General features: G+C 40.0%; 1 protein-coding gene across 1 annotated transcript in view; it reads left to right on the top strand.

Annotated features, from left to right (window-relative positions):
• Positions 1–738: 738 nt before the first annotated feature.
• The window catches only part of LOC123372731 (guanine nucleotide-binding protein G(q) subunit alpha), a 209,101-nt gene continuing 193,215 nt past the window's right edge, over positions 739–16,624 (top strand). Inside the window, exon 1 of the mRNA XM_045021101.1 lies at positions 739–1,263. Coding sequence (XP_044877036.1) covers positions 1,128–1,263 — 136 coding nt within the window. The 5' untranslated portion in view covers positions 739–1,127. The remainder of the gene's footprint in view (positions 1,264–16,624) is intronic.

Below are 16,624 nucleotides of genomic sequence, written 5' to 3'. Positions count from 1 at the left end.
TTTACAAAGTCACTTCTTCTGAGAATAGGATGGAGGGTTATGATAAAATGGACTAGGACAAGGAAACAAAAGCAAATCTAAAAAGGTAGTGTTAGAAAAAAACCTAGCCCTGCCCTATAGGACAAATAAAAAAGAGTGTTCCTTGCGGCCATTTGGTGTGCAAAAGGACTTGTTCCTTCCTCTGTTACTGCTATTGGGTGGTGGTGTTCGGCTTTGTATGAAAGCCTGTTCAGTGGGTTTGGAGGTTTATTTCCCTGGGATTTTCCTTTCTCTCTGTAACATATATTCCTCTGGCTCGTAGGTTGGAGAGAGAGAGGGAGGGAAGGTCCGCCATATTTCTGCCTTACCACGCCCGGAGAGCTGAGCCATTGAAAAGTCAGGCTGGCTGGATACATATTGTACATGCACCACAGCTCTTACTTCCCTCCTCCTCCTCTCTGGCATTACCCCCTCTCGCTTCCTTACAGAAAGGGAAAGGCAGGGACAAGAAGAACAGCTGCTTTGCAAAACAGAAGCAAATAGACCCCCCCAGCCCCGAAGAAAAGTCCACTTGAAAGAAGACCTTAAGCAAAGCAAACTCAGAGATTTCCGAGAGGCAACAAGCAAAACCACCCCCTGGGGGATCTGATGATCTTCAAGTCAGGGAGGGGGGAAGAGACAAGAAAATGTGTGTGTGGAGGTGGGGGAGGGGTTAGTCGCGATTAGCATTTCAATAGGGGCTGGTTGCTTGGGAGGGAGGGAGGTGGGGGGGATTTCAGCGGGTGTCATTTACAAGGGACGTTTGGGGACTGTGGCTGCAGGAGGCAGGAAAGAAAAAGAGTGGGGTGCTGGGCTGCTCCTCTCTGCTGGGCACTGCTGCTCCGGTAGATGTTTCCCTGTTGTTTGGTGCATGATTTAGAGAAGAGGAGGAGTTGGAACCAGCGAGTGGCAGAGGCAGGAGCTAGGGGGGTTTGCGCTGCTGCTGCTGGGGGGGCCCTTTCTCTGCCTCTCTTCCTCCCCGGGTGTAGCATCTAGAGCTCTGCTGTCCCCGGGCGGGGGCTCGCAGGCAGAGGGCGCGTGCCTCCCTCGCTCCGTGGTGTGTGTGTGTTTTCGGGGGGTGGGGGTTGTGTCTGAACCAGTTAGGAAGAATGACTCTGGAGTCCATCATGGCGTGCTGCCTGAGCGAGGAAGCCAAAGAAGCCAGGCGGATCAACGATGAGATCGAGAGGCAGCTCCGCCGGGACAAGCGGGACGCCCGCCGGGAGCTCAAGCTGCTGCTGCTGGGTAAGTCCAGGCAGGCGCCGCCTGCACCCCAGCCCGGCCAGCTGCCCCTGCTGCTGCTCACACACACACACACACGGTGCCAATTGGGGGTGCCGCTTTGCACATGCAGTAGACATGCCTGTGTGTGTGTGTGTGTCTGGAGATTGTATCAATCCATTGATAAGTAGGAAAGTAAAGGGAATCTGATCATGGGTGCGGGGGAGGGGATGGGAGGGGGGACACAATTTACACTCAGTTTCCTTGCCTTAGGTCCGCGGGTGCTGCCAATCTACATGATTATGTTCATTCGGACTCCGAGGATGATGATGATGGTGGTGGTGGAGATACATTTGTGTGTGTGCACAGATATCTACCATAATACACATTGTTACACGGCATATATCCCTGGGCATGTATTGCAAATACATATGTAGCTGGGTAAATAACTGATTCTGGTTCCTGTAGGTGATTTGATGTGGAAGAGACACTGGCCTTCCAAAAATGGAGAGGGGATAGGGCTTGGTGGGTGACAGAGAGATGAAAAGAGAACATAAATGGCAAATACATTTGGGGGTGGGTGTAAGGGAGAAATTGCAAGGAAGCAGCTAAATGAAAGGACTCGCAGGCGGAGTTGCTTTGCAGATTGATGGTGACAGGCTTTAATGTCTGCATTGTTCTGTGAGCCTTCCGAAAGGTTGCTGGATGGCTGATTGTATTTTTTAGTGTGATTTTTTTATTTAATGAGGTAAACTGAGATGAAGGGTTACACTCAGATTATAGGCTAATTTCTTACAACAACACACAAAGACATGAAACTGACTAATCTACAGTATGTTGGAGAATGACAGATCTTGAATATCTTTGGAATTTGCAATATACGACATAATTTCCCCTCAATCTCAACATTATTGTATTATTGTAATATAATCATAGTTAATGTACAAAAAGCAACATTTCTCTATTTTTTATATTTCTGCTAAAATAATAGTTGTTAGAATTAAAAATAATAAAAAAAGCTCATGTCTAGTTTACTGTAATATAATGCATAGTTACTGTGGTAGATACAGTTTGTGCTTTGGACTAACGGCCTAAAAAATGTCTGTACTAGAGCCTGGTGTATGTGGGGTTATAAAACTGAATACTGTATATCACATGCAAAAGATGTGTACTGTCTGGTTTAGTGCAAATATGCTGTCTTGTTTTGTATATAAAGATTGTTATTGGTATGGGGTAAATAGTTTTTAAATGAGTTAAAGCTGGATCAAAATAAGTAAAACATGGGAAAGAAAACGTTCATAGTCATTTAAATTAATTTGCAGTTTTCCTTAACTAATGCATTTTCTCTTCTATACTTGGAATAATGGGTGTGGAGGAATGATCAGGAGAGGGAGAGAGAGATAATACTGGCAATAAAAATTGCTCTGCCTATTTGATTTTGGCCTAGTTTTGATTGATTAAATTTCACGTTGTGGTTATTTTAGGGTTCATAAAAGAGGTGAAATAAAGAATATATAGCTTGCATTTGCTTTAGTTTATGGAAATGAACTTAACATATTCAAGAAGTTTTTTTTGTCATATTTGACTTATAGTACAAGTCTATGCTGTTTCTGCATTTTGCGCTTTTTTTTTCTCTTTTCAATAATGGTACAGGATTTTGCTCATTATTTTAGGGAAGAGGGAAATTTATTAGGGGAGAATCACTGTGTGATCCCAGAATTGGGGGGAGGGATTTAAATATATGAACATACATAGTTTCAAAGAGTTAGGCCCCAGTGCTGTTGTCAATTATGTACATGCTTAACTTAATGAGTGAGTAATCTCATTGATTTCAGTGGGGTCCATTCACTTGTAAAGTTAAGTATGTGTATAACTCATGGCAGACTCAGGGCCTAATTTTGGCATTATTTTAAGCCAAGTGAAAGTTGGTTGGTTTCAGCGAGGATAGGTCGGAAGAGCTATTAATTTATAGAACTATTGAGAAAGCTCAGGGTTTTTCTATGTAGGTACAACAGTGCTTGATGTGCTGCATTAGTGTAAAGTGAGCTTGCACTGGTGTAGTTTACTTGAAACTGAGAGAAGTTGCCCTGATGCAATCCTTACTTTATACAAAGTAATGCATCTACAGCGGGCATATGCACCACTGTAGTGACACCACTCCAGAAATTCCTAGTGTATACAAGTCTTTACTGTACTACTTTTAAAAGTGTAGAATTTAATTAAAGGACATTGTCATCTTAAAAAATCATGCTTGTGACTGTTAATTGCGTATATACTGGTGTCACAATTAACACCTAAGGTTCTGATCCTGCAAGGAGCTCTGTGCAGGCAGACTCCCCTTGAAGTCACTGGGGCTCAGTGCAGGTTCAGGGATCTACCTGCACAAAGCTGCTCGCAGGACCCAGGGCTACAATTACTGTACCGAAACAGATTTGAGGGGGAAATATTTTTTCAGTTGGCTTATTTTGTGTATTTGACAGCAGTTTGTATTTAGTCACTCCCTCTGCTTCTCCTGTATAGTCAGTTACTCAGTTTTCCCTGTTGTTTGTGTGGGTCTTTCATACAGCAAGGAGAAAGAGAAATTTAAAAAAATAGGAAATGTCATTATAAAGTCATAAAAACTGGTGAGATTCAGAGAAGGAGTAATATCTGAACTTACATAAACTATTTTTGTTAATTGATTGCAAGTTGACTGTGTCCTATTCCCCCCAATATGTAAAATATTTTATTTTATGTAGGCTTTGGGTAGAATTGTCAAAAGCCACTTTGACCCACCTTTAGTGCCTAAGCTAGGTACTTCGTCTTCAGTCCCATTTCCAAAAGCACCCTGGGAAAGTGGGTTAGGTGCTTTTGAAAATGGTACTTATGCTCCTGAGTGGCCTAGCATGATATTTTCTAAAGTGCCTTTTTCTGTATTTCTTCTTAATATAAAATCATATTAATTTCTGTAATAGATATTGTGCTCACCAGAAACTGTCAGAACAGCCCATTATTTTGACTTCATTTGTTAGTTTATTATGGACAAACTACATATGAAGAACAGGTGTGTGATCTGTTTTTTCTTTTACTTGTGTATATGTAATTTTGTAAGCATCTACAAACTCATGTGTAGTACAGAACCTGAGAAAAGTAAGCGTTTTTCTGGGTCATGGTTGGAAAGAGAAGCATTTTCCCCCATACTTTGTTGAGATTGTAATGTTTCTTTACAATGTGAAGATATTTCTCCATCCCAATTGTGTACTATACAGTTACTGCATCACATTCGCTTATTGTGTATAGCCTTCTTTGTACATTATGTATACAAGTGATTATGAATTTAATTTTCTTTTAGATCAATGAGTTTCCAGTGTTGTAGCTTGTTTTGCAAAATTGAATTGCAGTTCATGGTAAAGTTAATTTTAAAAGATGACTTTAAAAGTAAATGCTTTAAGCGATTAAATATTAAAATGTCAGTTTCAGACACTAAATTGCACATCAGTCTTCCGTGAGCTGTTTTTAAAATTAAGTGAAGTATTTCTTATCATTTTAATTTGAAACAGCTAGCTTCTAGAACTGAGTATTGAAATGTATTATTAAAAGGAAAAAACAGTCCTCTTGCTAATACAAATTGGCTGTAATGTTTAGGACATTTTGGATCAAACTGAGTTTTCTAATGATTTGGTTTTAAAACCGTAGTGTCTTCCAAATTCTTTCTGGATTTCTGTTGAAGGTTTTGTAAAACCTATAACTGTTCTCCAGAATTTAAAGTTAATCATCTATTCTTTGCTCTTGGCTGTAAAAAACACTTTTATTATTGGCAGAGCAGAAGGAATTATGTTTTATATCAATATATTGGAAACTGCTAACAATAAAATATTTTATTGTTTATCTTGTAAGTATTAAGTGCCATATGCTATGATTATTCTTTGCATACCACTCCCATTGTCAAAAGTGGGACTTCTCTTTGGGGAGTGGTGGGCCTAAGAAGTAGATCCTGGCCTTAGGCTTCCACTATTGGCCAAATTCTGCCCTTATACGTGCATAAGGACAACTACCATTCTCTTCTTTGCATATCTGAGAACAAAATGTATCCCTTCTGTAACTCTGATAGGTGGCTAAGTTAAATGTTTGCCTGCTGGTATTATGTCACCCTTAAAGCACAGTTTTCCAGGTTTAGATGTTCTCTGTATTTGAGATAGCAGGTCTCTAAAATGAAGTGAGGTCTCAAAAATATAGGTGATTTTAGCAAAACACTTGCATTCTTCATATGCTATCAACTGAAACGTGGAAATTAAGCCAGTTGAGTGAGCATAAATTGCAGCCAACCTTAACTGGAAAAACATTCTTGAGCCTCCTCAGATGAGTATCCAGTAGCAGATCTATCTGGTAACATGCATTTTGATACATAAGTCAGTTAAATTAGAGATCCAAATGGAAAATCTAGGACTTTTGGATAATGAAGATGTTTGACCTTCACTAAAGTATTTGAGGAGGAGGTGAGTCCATTAAACCAAGAATTGATTACACTGGTGTATGGTAGCACTATCATCTCTGACAGATACAATCTGGATCCCTTATTTTTTATGTAATTTAACTGCTACACGTGGTTTATTGAAATAGAACCTGACAGTATTGCAGTTTCTTGTACAAAATGATGCAGTAAATAGCAATCGGTGTGTTATATTGCTGAGATATATGTACTCTAGAATGTGAACAGTATTAAATATGAGATTTGGGAGAAATCTCACATAATTGAATTTCCTGTTTATACATACATTGGCCTAGCTATTGAAAGCTTGCCATTTCGGCCACACATTGTTTATTTTTCATAGTATGCTTATTTCAGTGACTAAGATGCTCAGAAACAAATTGTGCCCAAATTCAGATTTGACTGTCTGGCCATAATAAGGCAAACAACTGAAAGAGATTCTTAAATAGAAATACTATAATATGGTCATTGGTGTAGATTAGAAATTGTTGGTCCTGGGTGACCAGAAATGTAGAGGTAAGTAATTCCTCCCACAGCCAGATCCATCTAAAGGCTTCTGTTTTTAAAAAATAGATATATAAAAAATGTGTTATAGGGTATTATTTAAGCTGCTCTGGTGATCATCAAAGATCACATAGATTATAACTTTAGTAGCTGTTATCTTCAAAAGAGCAGCATTTGGCACAAGGCATTGAACTTCATTTTGAGTAGGTTTGCTTTGTCTGTATTTCTGTAATGAAGTCCCTATAGTTTGAGCATAGGGTTGGAGTAATCCTTAAAAACCTGTGGCACTGTGTGCGCATGATTGGTTTTTTTTTTAAGTTGATGCATCTCTTTTCCTCAGTTTTCCTAACTAAAAAGTAGGGATGATAGTATTACATTACTTAATGATTTACTAGGTAATGATTTTCAAGTGTGTTCAACGTGAAAAGACTCCTATGCAGTAAATATGGAGTATTGTTAGTAGTAAGTTTTAAAAATGAGTTAAAATTAGTTTCAAATACTATAGTTACTCCTGAGATCCCAGCCAAATGGGACTGGTTTTGCAGTCCCATTTTATTTTTAATGATTTTTTTACAGCCCTATTGCTTTCTGAAAGACCCACATAAACAGGAGAAACTGACTATTCAGGTAAATAGTTAAATTGATTCTACACACATTGCTGTCAAATGCAGAAAGTGTAAAAAAACAAAAACAAAAAAATCCTGAAAAAATGTTTGTGTTTGTTAGGTGTGACTTGTTACAAGTAACAAGTAAAACATTTTTAGACAGAAGTGTGATTTAGGTTTTGTTTTTAATGTGCCTCTTTAAATCCCTGCTGGACATTTGCATATTTTTTTCCATCAGATACTACAAAATGTGTTTACAACTAAAAGGAAAAATACTTTAATATTCATCAGGCTGTGTCTTACGAGTAGACTGGTAGATGGATCCTATTTTGGAAAATTTATTTGTATTAATATTTTATTATGGATGCAGAGCTGTATTGATGGGCATAAATATGACTATCCCTTTCGAGGAATATATGTCGTATCTGGTAAGAAGAAAGGCATAGTTTTGCTGATGTTACTTTAAAATGTATTATTAATTTTTAATGGACTGTCAAGGAAGCTCTTGTTTACAAGGATACTGTGCAGTATCCTTAATTTTTCTGTTACAGAAATCAAATCAATGGGAGTTGGCTCATGTCCTAAATGCACATGTAAATAAAACTATGTCAGTGGGACTTACATGTCAGGAGGCCAAAGGACCACAAAATGCACATCTTGCATTAAAGAACATAAACCATGTTAGAGAGACAAGGCAGGTGAGGGAATATCTTTTACTGGACCAACTTCTGTGAGTGAGGGAGAGATGAGCTTTTGTTCTTACCCAGAGCTCTTCTTCTGGGCTGAGAAAGGTACTCTGAGCATCACAGCTAAAATACAAGATGGAACAGATTGTTTAGCGTAAGTAATTAACACACATTATAAGACACCATTCAAAGTGAAGTAGCCAGTTAACATCTCTGCAGTCATAGGGCAAAAAGGGGGGGAGTTAGTGGGTTACAGATTGTTGCAATAAGCCATAAATCCAGTGTCTCTGTTAAATTCATGATTTGTAATGTCTAGCAAAGTTATGAATTTAAGCTCCCAGGCTCGTCTTTTGAAGGTGTTGTGCAGATTTTCTTTGAGGATGAGGACTGAGAGGTCTTTCCTCTTTCACCAACAGAAGTTGGTCCAATAAAAGATATGACCTCTTTCCACCTTGTCTCTGATATCCTGCGGCCTACACAGCGACAACAACACTGCAATTAACAATGTTAAAAGGGGGGCGGAGGGGGGAAGGCTGGTCTGTGAAACCTGTTGCTACAGGATATTTGGGAATGCTCCCATTTTTAGAACTGATGGTCCCACCCTCGTAGGCTCCCTCCAATTATTTCTGTTCGTGGATATGGCAGTGACAGTTTCACAGAGGAAAGTTATTGCTGCTTTTGGAGTAAAGTGACGATTATGGCAAAATGAATCCCAAGACAGTGTGAAATAGCATAAGGTAAATGTGTGATAACTGGTAATTAACTCTGTTACAGTAACCGAATACTATAAAGACTGAGCATTTTTTCTTGCCCTACTAAGTGGAATAACTCTCAGAAAAGATCTATTCTCACACTTCAACACTATTTTGTGTGAACAGCTGTTACTAATAAAATTATGGGAAGTTTTTCAACATCCACCTTTTATTTGCTGTTCTAAAATCTATAAAAAGTCTGACTGGCAAAGACCAACAGCAAGAAAACAGTATCAAGAACAAGCAAAGACAGGAATTTAGGAAATAAGTTGCTGAATACTGAGAGAGAATGTATGCAGTATTCTCAGTGGCAGGTCACTAAGCGTCCATGCTCTAGGGATTGTATTAAGCACAGTACAAAGAAGTAAATTTTTAATATATCAGGGCCCAGGACTCAATATTTAGTTTCAGTAACACATACACGTACAGTATCAGAAAAGGGTTGAAAATAAATCTTACAGGGGAAATTCCAAGAACAGCATGAACAGTGTTTCATGTTAAATCTTAAAAGATTTAACATTAATCTTTAATGTTCTAGATGCAGATCGTTTCCACAGTAAGTAATGTTATACGGAGAGACTGAACTAGAGGGGTAATTGTCTATAGATTTGTCATTTGTGGGTTTGTAAAGGACTGGTTGCATGGCAGAATGAGGCTGTTGAGCTTGCATACTACAGTTTCAGTTATTTTTGTGTTTTGGTAGCCATTCTTCATCTCAGTCTTTTAATAAAGGGAGGTGACTCCCCCATTCAGATACACAGTATATGTATGTATGTTTGTATATATGTATATAAACTAAACGAGTAAAATATCCTGAAATTATTGACAACACTAATCATTCATATCAGTAAAGTGGAAAGGCAGAAGATAGAGAAGGCTTTTAGTGTGCCAGCTGCAGTGCAGATCTGTGCTGTTAGATTCTGTGAATGAATGGGTAGCCAAGTATAGCTCTGGGCCCTGATTGGTCGAATGGTCCTTTTTTAGTGAGGTCACAGTCATGCACCAACTTCCAGTGATACATAGCTGAGATTTCATCACCAAACAAAAGGGCATCACATATGGCATCATGGCATTTCTGTTTTGTAATCCCATGAAGTACCCCTACCTTTTGGAAAATGAGCTAGACGCTGCTTTGAATGCATGCATACAGACATTTTATTTAGTAATAACAAAAGTTTACAATTCAAATTAATGTGACCTACTCCAACAGAAGTTAGCTATTCCAGAGTGCCCATTAGTAGACTGTTAGTGAACTCAGATTGCTGAAGTATTCTTCCACCATTCTCATTCTTCACAAGATGCCTGAGACATACTCCAGTTGCTAAGTATTGCACAGCCTTTAGTGGCTTAGTGCTATATAAGGTGCAAAATGAGGTACAGGAGCAGCATGGAAAGTCTCTGGCTGGAATCTTTGCACTGGATGAGAAGTATATGTGAGTTGAGGAAAGTTGCTTTTCTCCCTTCTTCTGTATTCCCATCATAGAAGAAATATTGAAGTCTCCAATCTGTAATCTTAGTAGTAATTGTTTTGCTCCTAGAGCTATTCCAACCCACATTTCTGGGTAAATGGGTGTCAGTCAGGAAGTCAGACAAAAGGTTTCCTTAGTGACGACCACTAACTTATAAGGCTAGAAGAACTCAAACACATACACAATGGAAAAGATACCATCATTCCTTGTGTTTTTTTAGGAACCTAGCATGCTTGGAAAACTGGGCATCAAATATTGGACTCTTTTGCACAAATATATTTTACTCTGATCCTGGATTTATTAAGCACTTCAGAGTGCCATTTCTACTATTGATTAGCTGGAAATGCAATGTTACTTGAAGGGAGACACTTTCTCTCTTTTGCTCCATAAATATAATTAGTTTGATGTTGTTACCAGTGTGAAAGATGAAAACCAATGTATCTAGTAGTCCAAATGGATACTGGTAATGAAAGCTGAAAACTTTTATAAAGGAATAGTTCAGGTATCTTTAACAGGATCTTATACCACAAACTGTACTTGCATAATTTGATTGTTACAAATAAATGTTTAATGGACTGTAGTGCAAGTGGGCTGAAATCATACACTTAGGTTTGTAGTGAAAATCTTTTGAAGATGTGTTGCAGGAAGGAACAATAATTACAACCGCAGGATTTAAAATAAATAGAAAATGGCAATAAAACTCAGCTAATCCTTTAGCTTCACTGAGAGACATCAATATGGATGCTTAAAATGCTTTCTACTTCTGCAACACCCTCATGTGAGGTAGCTTAGTGTTTTTGCAGACATGGCAACTAAGAACAGGGTTAAGCATCTTGCCCATTGGTTGTATTGTATAAGGAGCCAAGATCTCCTGAGTTCCGGTCCTTTGCTTTAACTGCTCTTGGTCATATTTAGTCTTTCATCTTTTTGGATTTTTTGGGAGTGTGGTGTGTGTGTAGACAGGACACTGACATGTTAACTCTAATCTTTGCCTAGCAGAAGGCAGTCTCCGTGAGAAATTAATCCTTACCCTTTCTGATGATGTTGCCAAAAGAGAGTGCTCGTTTTGGGGTAGTAGTTGTAATTAGGGATGTCAAGTGATTAAAACAATTAATCGCAATTAATCACGCTGTTAAACAAAAATAGAATGCCATTTATATAAATATATTTGGATGTTTTCCACATTTTCACATTTCAATTACAACACAGAATACAAAGTTATACAGTGTTCACTTTATATTTATTTTTATTATAAATATTTGCACTGTAAAAATACAATTTCTTTTATTTTTCAGTTCACTTAATACAAGTACTGTAGTGCAATCTCTTTATCATGAAAGTTGAACTTACAAATGTAGAATTATGTACAAAAAATAACTGCATTCAAAAATAAAACAATGTAAAACTTTAGAGCCTACAAGTCCTACTTCTTGTTCAGTCAATCACTAAGAGAAACAAGTTTGTTTACATTTGCAGGAGATAATACTGCCTGCTTCTTGTTTACAGTGTCACTTGAAAGTGAGAATAGGCGTTCTCATGGCACTGTTGTAGCTTACATTGCAAGATATTTACATGCAATGTGCGCTAAAGATTCATATGTCCCTTCATGCTTCAACCACCATTCCAGAGGATATATGTCCATGCTGATGATGGGTTCTGCTCGATAACGATCTAAAGCAGTGCAGACCAATGCATGCTCGTTTTCGTTATCTGAGTCAGATGTCACCAGCAGAAGGTTGATTTTCCTTTTTGGTGATTTGGGTTCTATAGTTTCTGCATTGTAGTGTTGCTCTTTTAAGAATTCTGTAAGCATGCTCCACACCTTGTCCCTCTCAGATTCTGGAAGGCACTTCAGATTCTTAAATGTTGGGTTGAGTGCTGTAGCTATCTTTTGAAATCTCACATTGGTACATTCTTTGTGTTTTGTCAAATCTGCAGTGAAAGTGTTCTTAAAATGAACATCGTGCTGGGTCATTATCCAAGACTGCTAGAACATAAAATATATGGCAGAATGTGGGTAAAACACAGAGCAGGAGACATGCAATTCTCCCCCAAGGAGTTCAGGCACAAATTTGAGTAACGCATTATTTTTTTAATGAGCATCATTAGCATGGAATTATGTCCTCTGGAATGGTGGCCAAAGCATGAAGGGGCATATGCTAAAATTCTTATCTGGCACGTAAATACCTTGCAATGCTGTCTACAAAAGTGCCATGCGAACATCTGTTCTCACTTTCTGGTGACATGGTAAATAAGAAGCCAGCAGCATTATCTCCCATGAATGTAAACAAACTTTTTTCTCTTAGCGATTGGCTGCACAGGAAGTAGGACTGAGTGGCTTTAGAGGCTCTAAAGTTTTACTTTGTTTTTGAGTGCAGTTATGTAACAAAAAATGCTACATTTGTAAGTTGCGCTTTGAAAAGAGATTATACTGCGGTACTTTGTATGAGGAGAACTGAAAAATACAATTTCTTTGATCATTTTTTACAGTGCAAATATTTGTAATAAAAATATAATGACTACTGCACACTTTGTATTCTGTGTTGTAATTGAAATCAATATATTTGAAAATGTAGAAAAACATCCAAAATAGTTAAACAGAATGCCAATTGAAAATAATTAATAGTACAATTAAAACTATGATTAATTGTGATTAATTTTTTAATTGCAATTAATTTTTCTGAATTAATTGTGTGAGTTAATTGCAATTAATCGACAGCCGTAGTTATAATGTGTGGAGCTGGTCACTGTCAACTAATGAGAGCCAACAACTCCAAAGGTAGGTCACTGAACAGCTGTCTGAATGACTTTAGATCACTATTGTCTTGGACTGTGCTAGAGTCAGTGATTTAGAGATGAGTCTCCTTTATCCTTTAGACCATGGATACATCAAATCTTGTTAAAAATGAACTTTTGTTTGTTTGATCCAGGAAATTGTAGGGCACTGTCATCTTTGTTTCAGTGGAAATTCTGCAAAAAATGTTTGAATGAAATTCACTCATGTCTCTTTCATGTTACATTTTTGTGACGATCACAATGTTTTTTCCATAATGAGAAACTGGTCCTAGGGAGCCCTTTAAAATCCAGTCTGTTTAGTACTGTGGGTTATAAAAAGTTTCTCAGAATACATTTAAACCTTTTCCCTGCTACTGAATTGTGGGGGGATAATGTTTTTGTTTTCCGCTTCTGAAATTGTAACTGAAAGCATACTTATTTTCTATTAGGAAGGAAATCTCAAGGAGAGAAACATTATGCTCTCTTTCCTCATTTTCTCTATTCATTCCGGTATTGAAATCGTGGAGGACATAACAACATTTACTCTTGTCTGTACAAAGATAGAAATTACCTAGTCTGCTGCTTAACCTGATTTAGCAGTTCATTCCATAGGAAGGAAGGGCAAACAGTTTGAGGGTAGATTTGCCTATCTTTCTTCTTCCACCTATGGTGTGCAGCTGATTCTTTGCTGAGAAGTGGAGTTTCCAGGGCCTGTGTAACCACTAGGTGAACTAGGCGGCCATGTAGGGTGCCAAGATTTGGGGGCACCAAAAAGCGCTGCCCCCAATTTTTTTTTTTTGCACTATTGCTGCCGGCAGGGGGACGGACCGTTCGCAGCCACGTTAGCACCTACCTCTGCGGGCATCCTCTGCAACTGCGGGCCCCGCCGCCTCCTCCGCCACGCTTCACATCTTCCCGTGCCCCTCCTGCCAGCCTGGAGCCGCCTCCTCCCCGAGCCCCCGGGCTGCCACATTGCTCCCTAGCCCTCTCCCTCCAGCTCTGGCAGTCCTGGATCCTCTGCCGCAGCAGCGGCTGCTGCCGGCTGCAGATCAGGTGACATTAGCCCGCCTGCAGCTCGCCCTATTGACAGCAATGCAGCAGCAGGAGGCGGGACAGGGGTGGGGGAAAGGAAGAGGAGACCGTGGCCACCGGTCTACCTGTGTGGGTGGATCATGGCCCTGCCAGAGGATACAGGGTTAAAGAGCTGCAAAAGTGTAACTGTCCTCAGCATGTGCCACCTTCCAAGGCTTCATCCCCTTGCAGCCCTGTGGAGCAGGTAAATAGAGCCCCATTTTGGGGGAAACTGAGGCAGAGAACAGGGACGTGACTTGCCCAAGGTCACCCGGGGAGTCATTGTCAGAGTCCTGCTTTGAACACGGGAGATCAAGGCTCAGTGCTGTGCTGGCTCAGACCATAAGACCAGAAGCCTTCAAGTCCTGAGCACTGCACCTGTCCATACAAGGTATTAATCTGGGATTCAGGGGCAGTACACTGCAAGTTTTCAATGAAGAAACACGACTGTCTCGAGTCCTTACAACTACAAGGAAAATCTTCAAAAGTGATGGGCATCTAGCCGACACAGTTCTGTCTGCCTGAGTCTGCAGCCAGCCTGGGACAACAGCTCTAGGAAATGCGGCAGTAACTGTTAAGTCTAATTACGACACCGTCAGAGCCAGATTTTCATGTAACGTGGATGACCAGTTGCGTGGTGCACAACCTCTGCAAGTGTGCGAGCAAGTCAGGTTAAGTGCAGCTGAACCCTGGGCAGGCTGCAGCACCCAAGAGATTTTTGTTCTCCCACTGAATGACAGCAGATGCACAAGTAACTTTACTGGGTAGAAGTTTAGTGACCACATTAGGGCCATATCCTCCCCACTCCCAGCATTGGGCCAACTGCCCCATATCATTCTCCTGATTGCTTGTATTGTTATTGATGGGAGATCTGCTGTGGATTGAGGGGTGTATATGGACCTGCATTTGCAAGCTCAGTCCTGGGCCAGCATTCAAAATAAACTGCCCTGAGTTTCAGAAGTACTGAGAATCCTGGAGTTCCCACAGACATTGGGGGAACCGCAGGTGCTCAGCATTTCTGAAAATCAGGCCCAGAATGACACTGGTGCCTCTGCCCTGGGCCAGAGCTCTCTGAGTAAGGGGCTTCAGCAGCGATTGGCGTGGGGCAGAGTGTAGCAACCAGGACGGAGGCTGGAACTCTGTCCTTGCCTCACACCTGTGGGGAAGACAGGCCTTCAGACACCCCCTCCTGCCTGCATTGCACTTTCCAGCCCATGAGCAAGGAACCATTTCACACCTTAGTGCTGCGGGGAGCTGAAGCCCAGAACGGGGAAGTAATTTGCCTGAAGTCATCCAGTGAGTTGGTGCCAGGGTGGAGACTAGAAGCCAGATCCCGCCCTAGCTCTGTGCTCTGATCCCCAAAACAGCCCTTTCTAGATCCATGGGGGGGCAGGGGCAGGAGGGACTCTAGCCACGTGCAGGAGACCCAAGGCCATTTATTTTCATTAAATATGTAGACTAAATAATGAAATTAATAAATTTTCAAGCTGAACGTGTATTAATTCTAATGAACAATGTCACATTATGCAGGATTCATTTTTGAAAGTTTATAATAAGCGATGCTCTGGGGGGTGAGGAGGGGGCGCAAGGTGGAAGTTTCATCTGGGGCGCAAAATATCCTTGCACCGGCCCAGGGGGTTTGTAATGCCACTGTGGTTTGTGACAGTTACTGGTTTTTGCATGTCAACAAGGGAGAATTATTGAGTCTCAATTGTGTATACTTTGTTAGTTTGTAATGAAGTGAATCTGATCTACTTCCCTTGGTATATCTTAGTTAAAACTGATCTTGCAGCTGGTTTGTGAGCAGTTTAAACCTGAATATTTTGACATTCAGGTTCAGAAATAATATTAGCTAGGAACATTTTTTTTTTTTAAATGTCTGAAGTAATTTTTGGTTCTCCCCCTACTTTCTTCTTTTTTGGGGAGGAGGGGATTACTTGATCTTATTCGCCCCCTGCTTCCTATCTATGAGACAGAGTTGTTAATAAGTAGCGGGCAGCATTATCTCCCGTAAATGTAAACAAACGTATTTGTCTTAGCGATTGGCTGAACAAGAAGTAGTACTGAGGGACTTGTAGGCGCTAAAGTTTTACCGTGTTTTGTTTTTGAATGCAGTTATGTACAATAATAATTTTTCAAAGGTGCTAAGTACCTGTATGCCCACTGGCTCTGTGAAGGTTCATGGGCTTACCTGTGTGGAGCTCTTTCTGTGATCAGTACCTGTGTGAGTATTGCATTGATTGGGGCCTATCCATTGTGTATAAGGAAATACCCATTCAGTTGTGTCCTATGAAAAATATGAACCCATGTTGCCAGAGATGAAAACTCCATACCCACCATGCCTCTCAGCTCCTTAATGCTTAACTGCTTATGTAGCTTGACATGCTGTTAGCTCTTTTTTCCCTTTCCTCTTATTATTTCCAGTAGTTTCCCCTGCCCTCCATTTCATTGCTGGAGGCTAGCACTGAAAAACTAGATGACTATAAATATTCTTCTTGACTCTCCTTGGCTGCTTCCAGTAATGGATGTTTGTGGAATCAGCCATTTCTCTCTGTACTATGTTCTCTTCTTCTCTGTAAAAATCAATACATGAGAAGCTGTGGGGGAAAAAAAATCCATTTAGGTGTTGGGTTTATCCCTCTTCAGCATAATTTATCTCATCAGCACAAAGAACTTTTCCTGCCAAACCACCATTCTCTGCCTTTTCCAGTCTCCATTTTCTAGCCTGCTTCAAATTTAAGTGGACTGTATAAGCTCTGATGATTTGTCTTAGTTTCTTCTGCAGGGGGAAAAAAACACTAGGTCAAAAAGTTCAATATGACTGACCAAGAAAGATGGAAAAAATCCTAAATGCTTGTAATCTGTATCCCCCTTCTACACATGCATAGTGAGTTCGTTCGTGCCCCCCCTTGAATCCTGCCTTTTGCTTTTCACACCCTTCATTCTAAGATGAAGTACCCTTACATATTTCAAGCTCTCTTTCCCTGATGAAAATGCAAGGAGGCGGTGTAAAGAGGGGTTGTTTTTTTTTAATTCTTGTAGGTAGTGCTACAAT

Source organism: Mauremys mutica, chromosome 6 (assembly GCF_020497125.1).
Source record: "Mauremys mutica isolate MM-2020 ecotype Southern chromosome 6, ASM2049712v1, whole genome shotgun sequence".
Taxonomy (NCBI): domain Eukaryota; kingdom Metazoa; phylum Chordata; order Testudines; family Geoemydidae; genus Mauremys; species Mauremys mutica.
The sequence above is the reverse complement of the archived record's forward strand: the minus strand, read 5'-3'. Positions and strand labels throughout refer to the sequence as shown.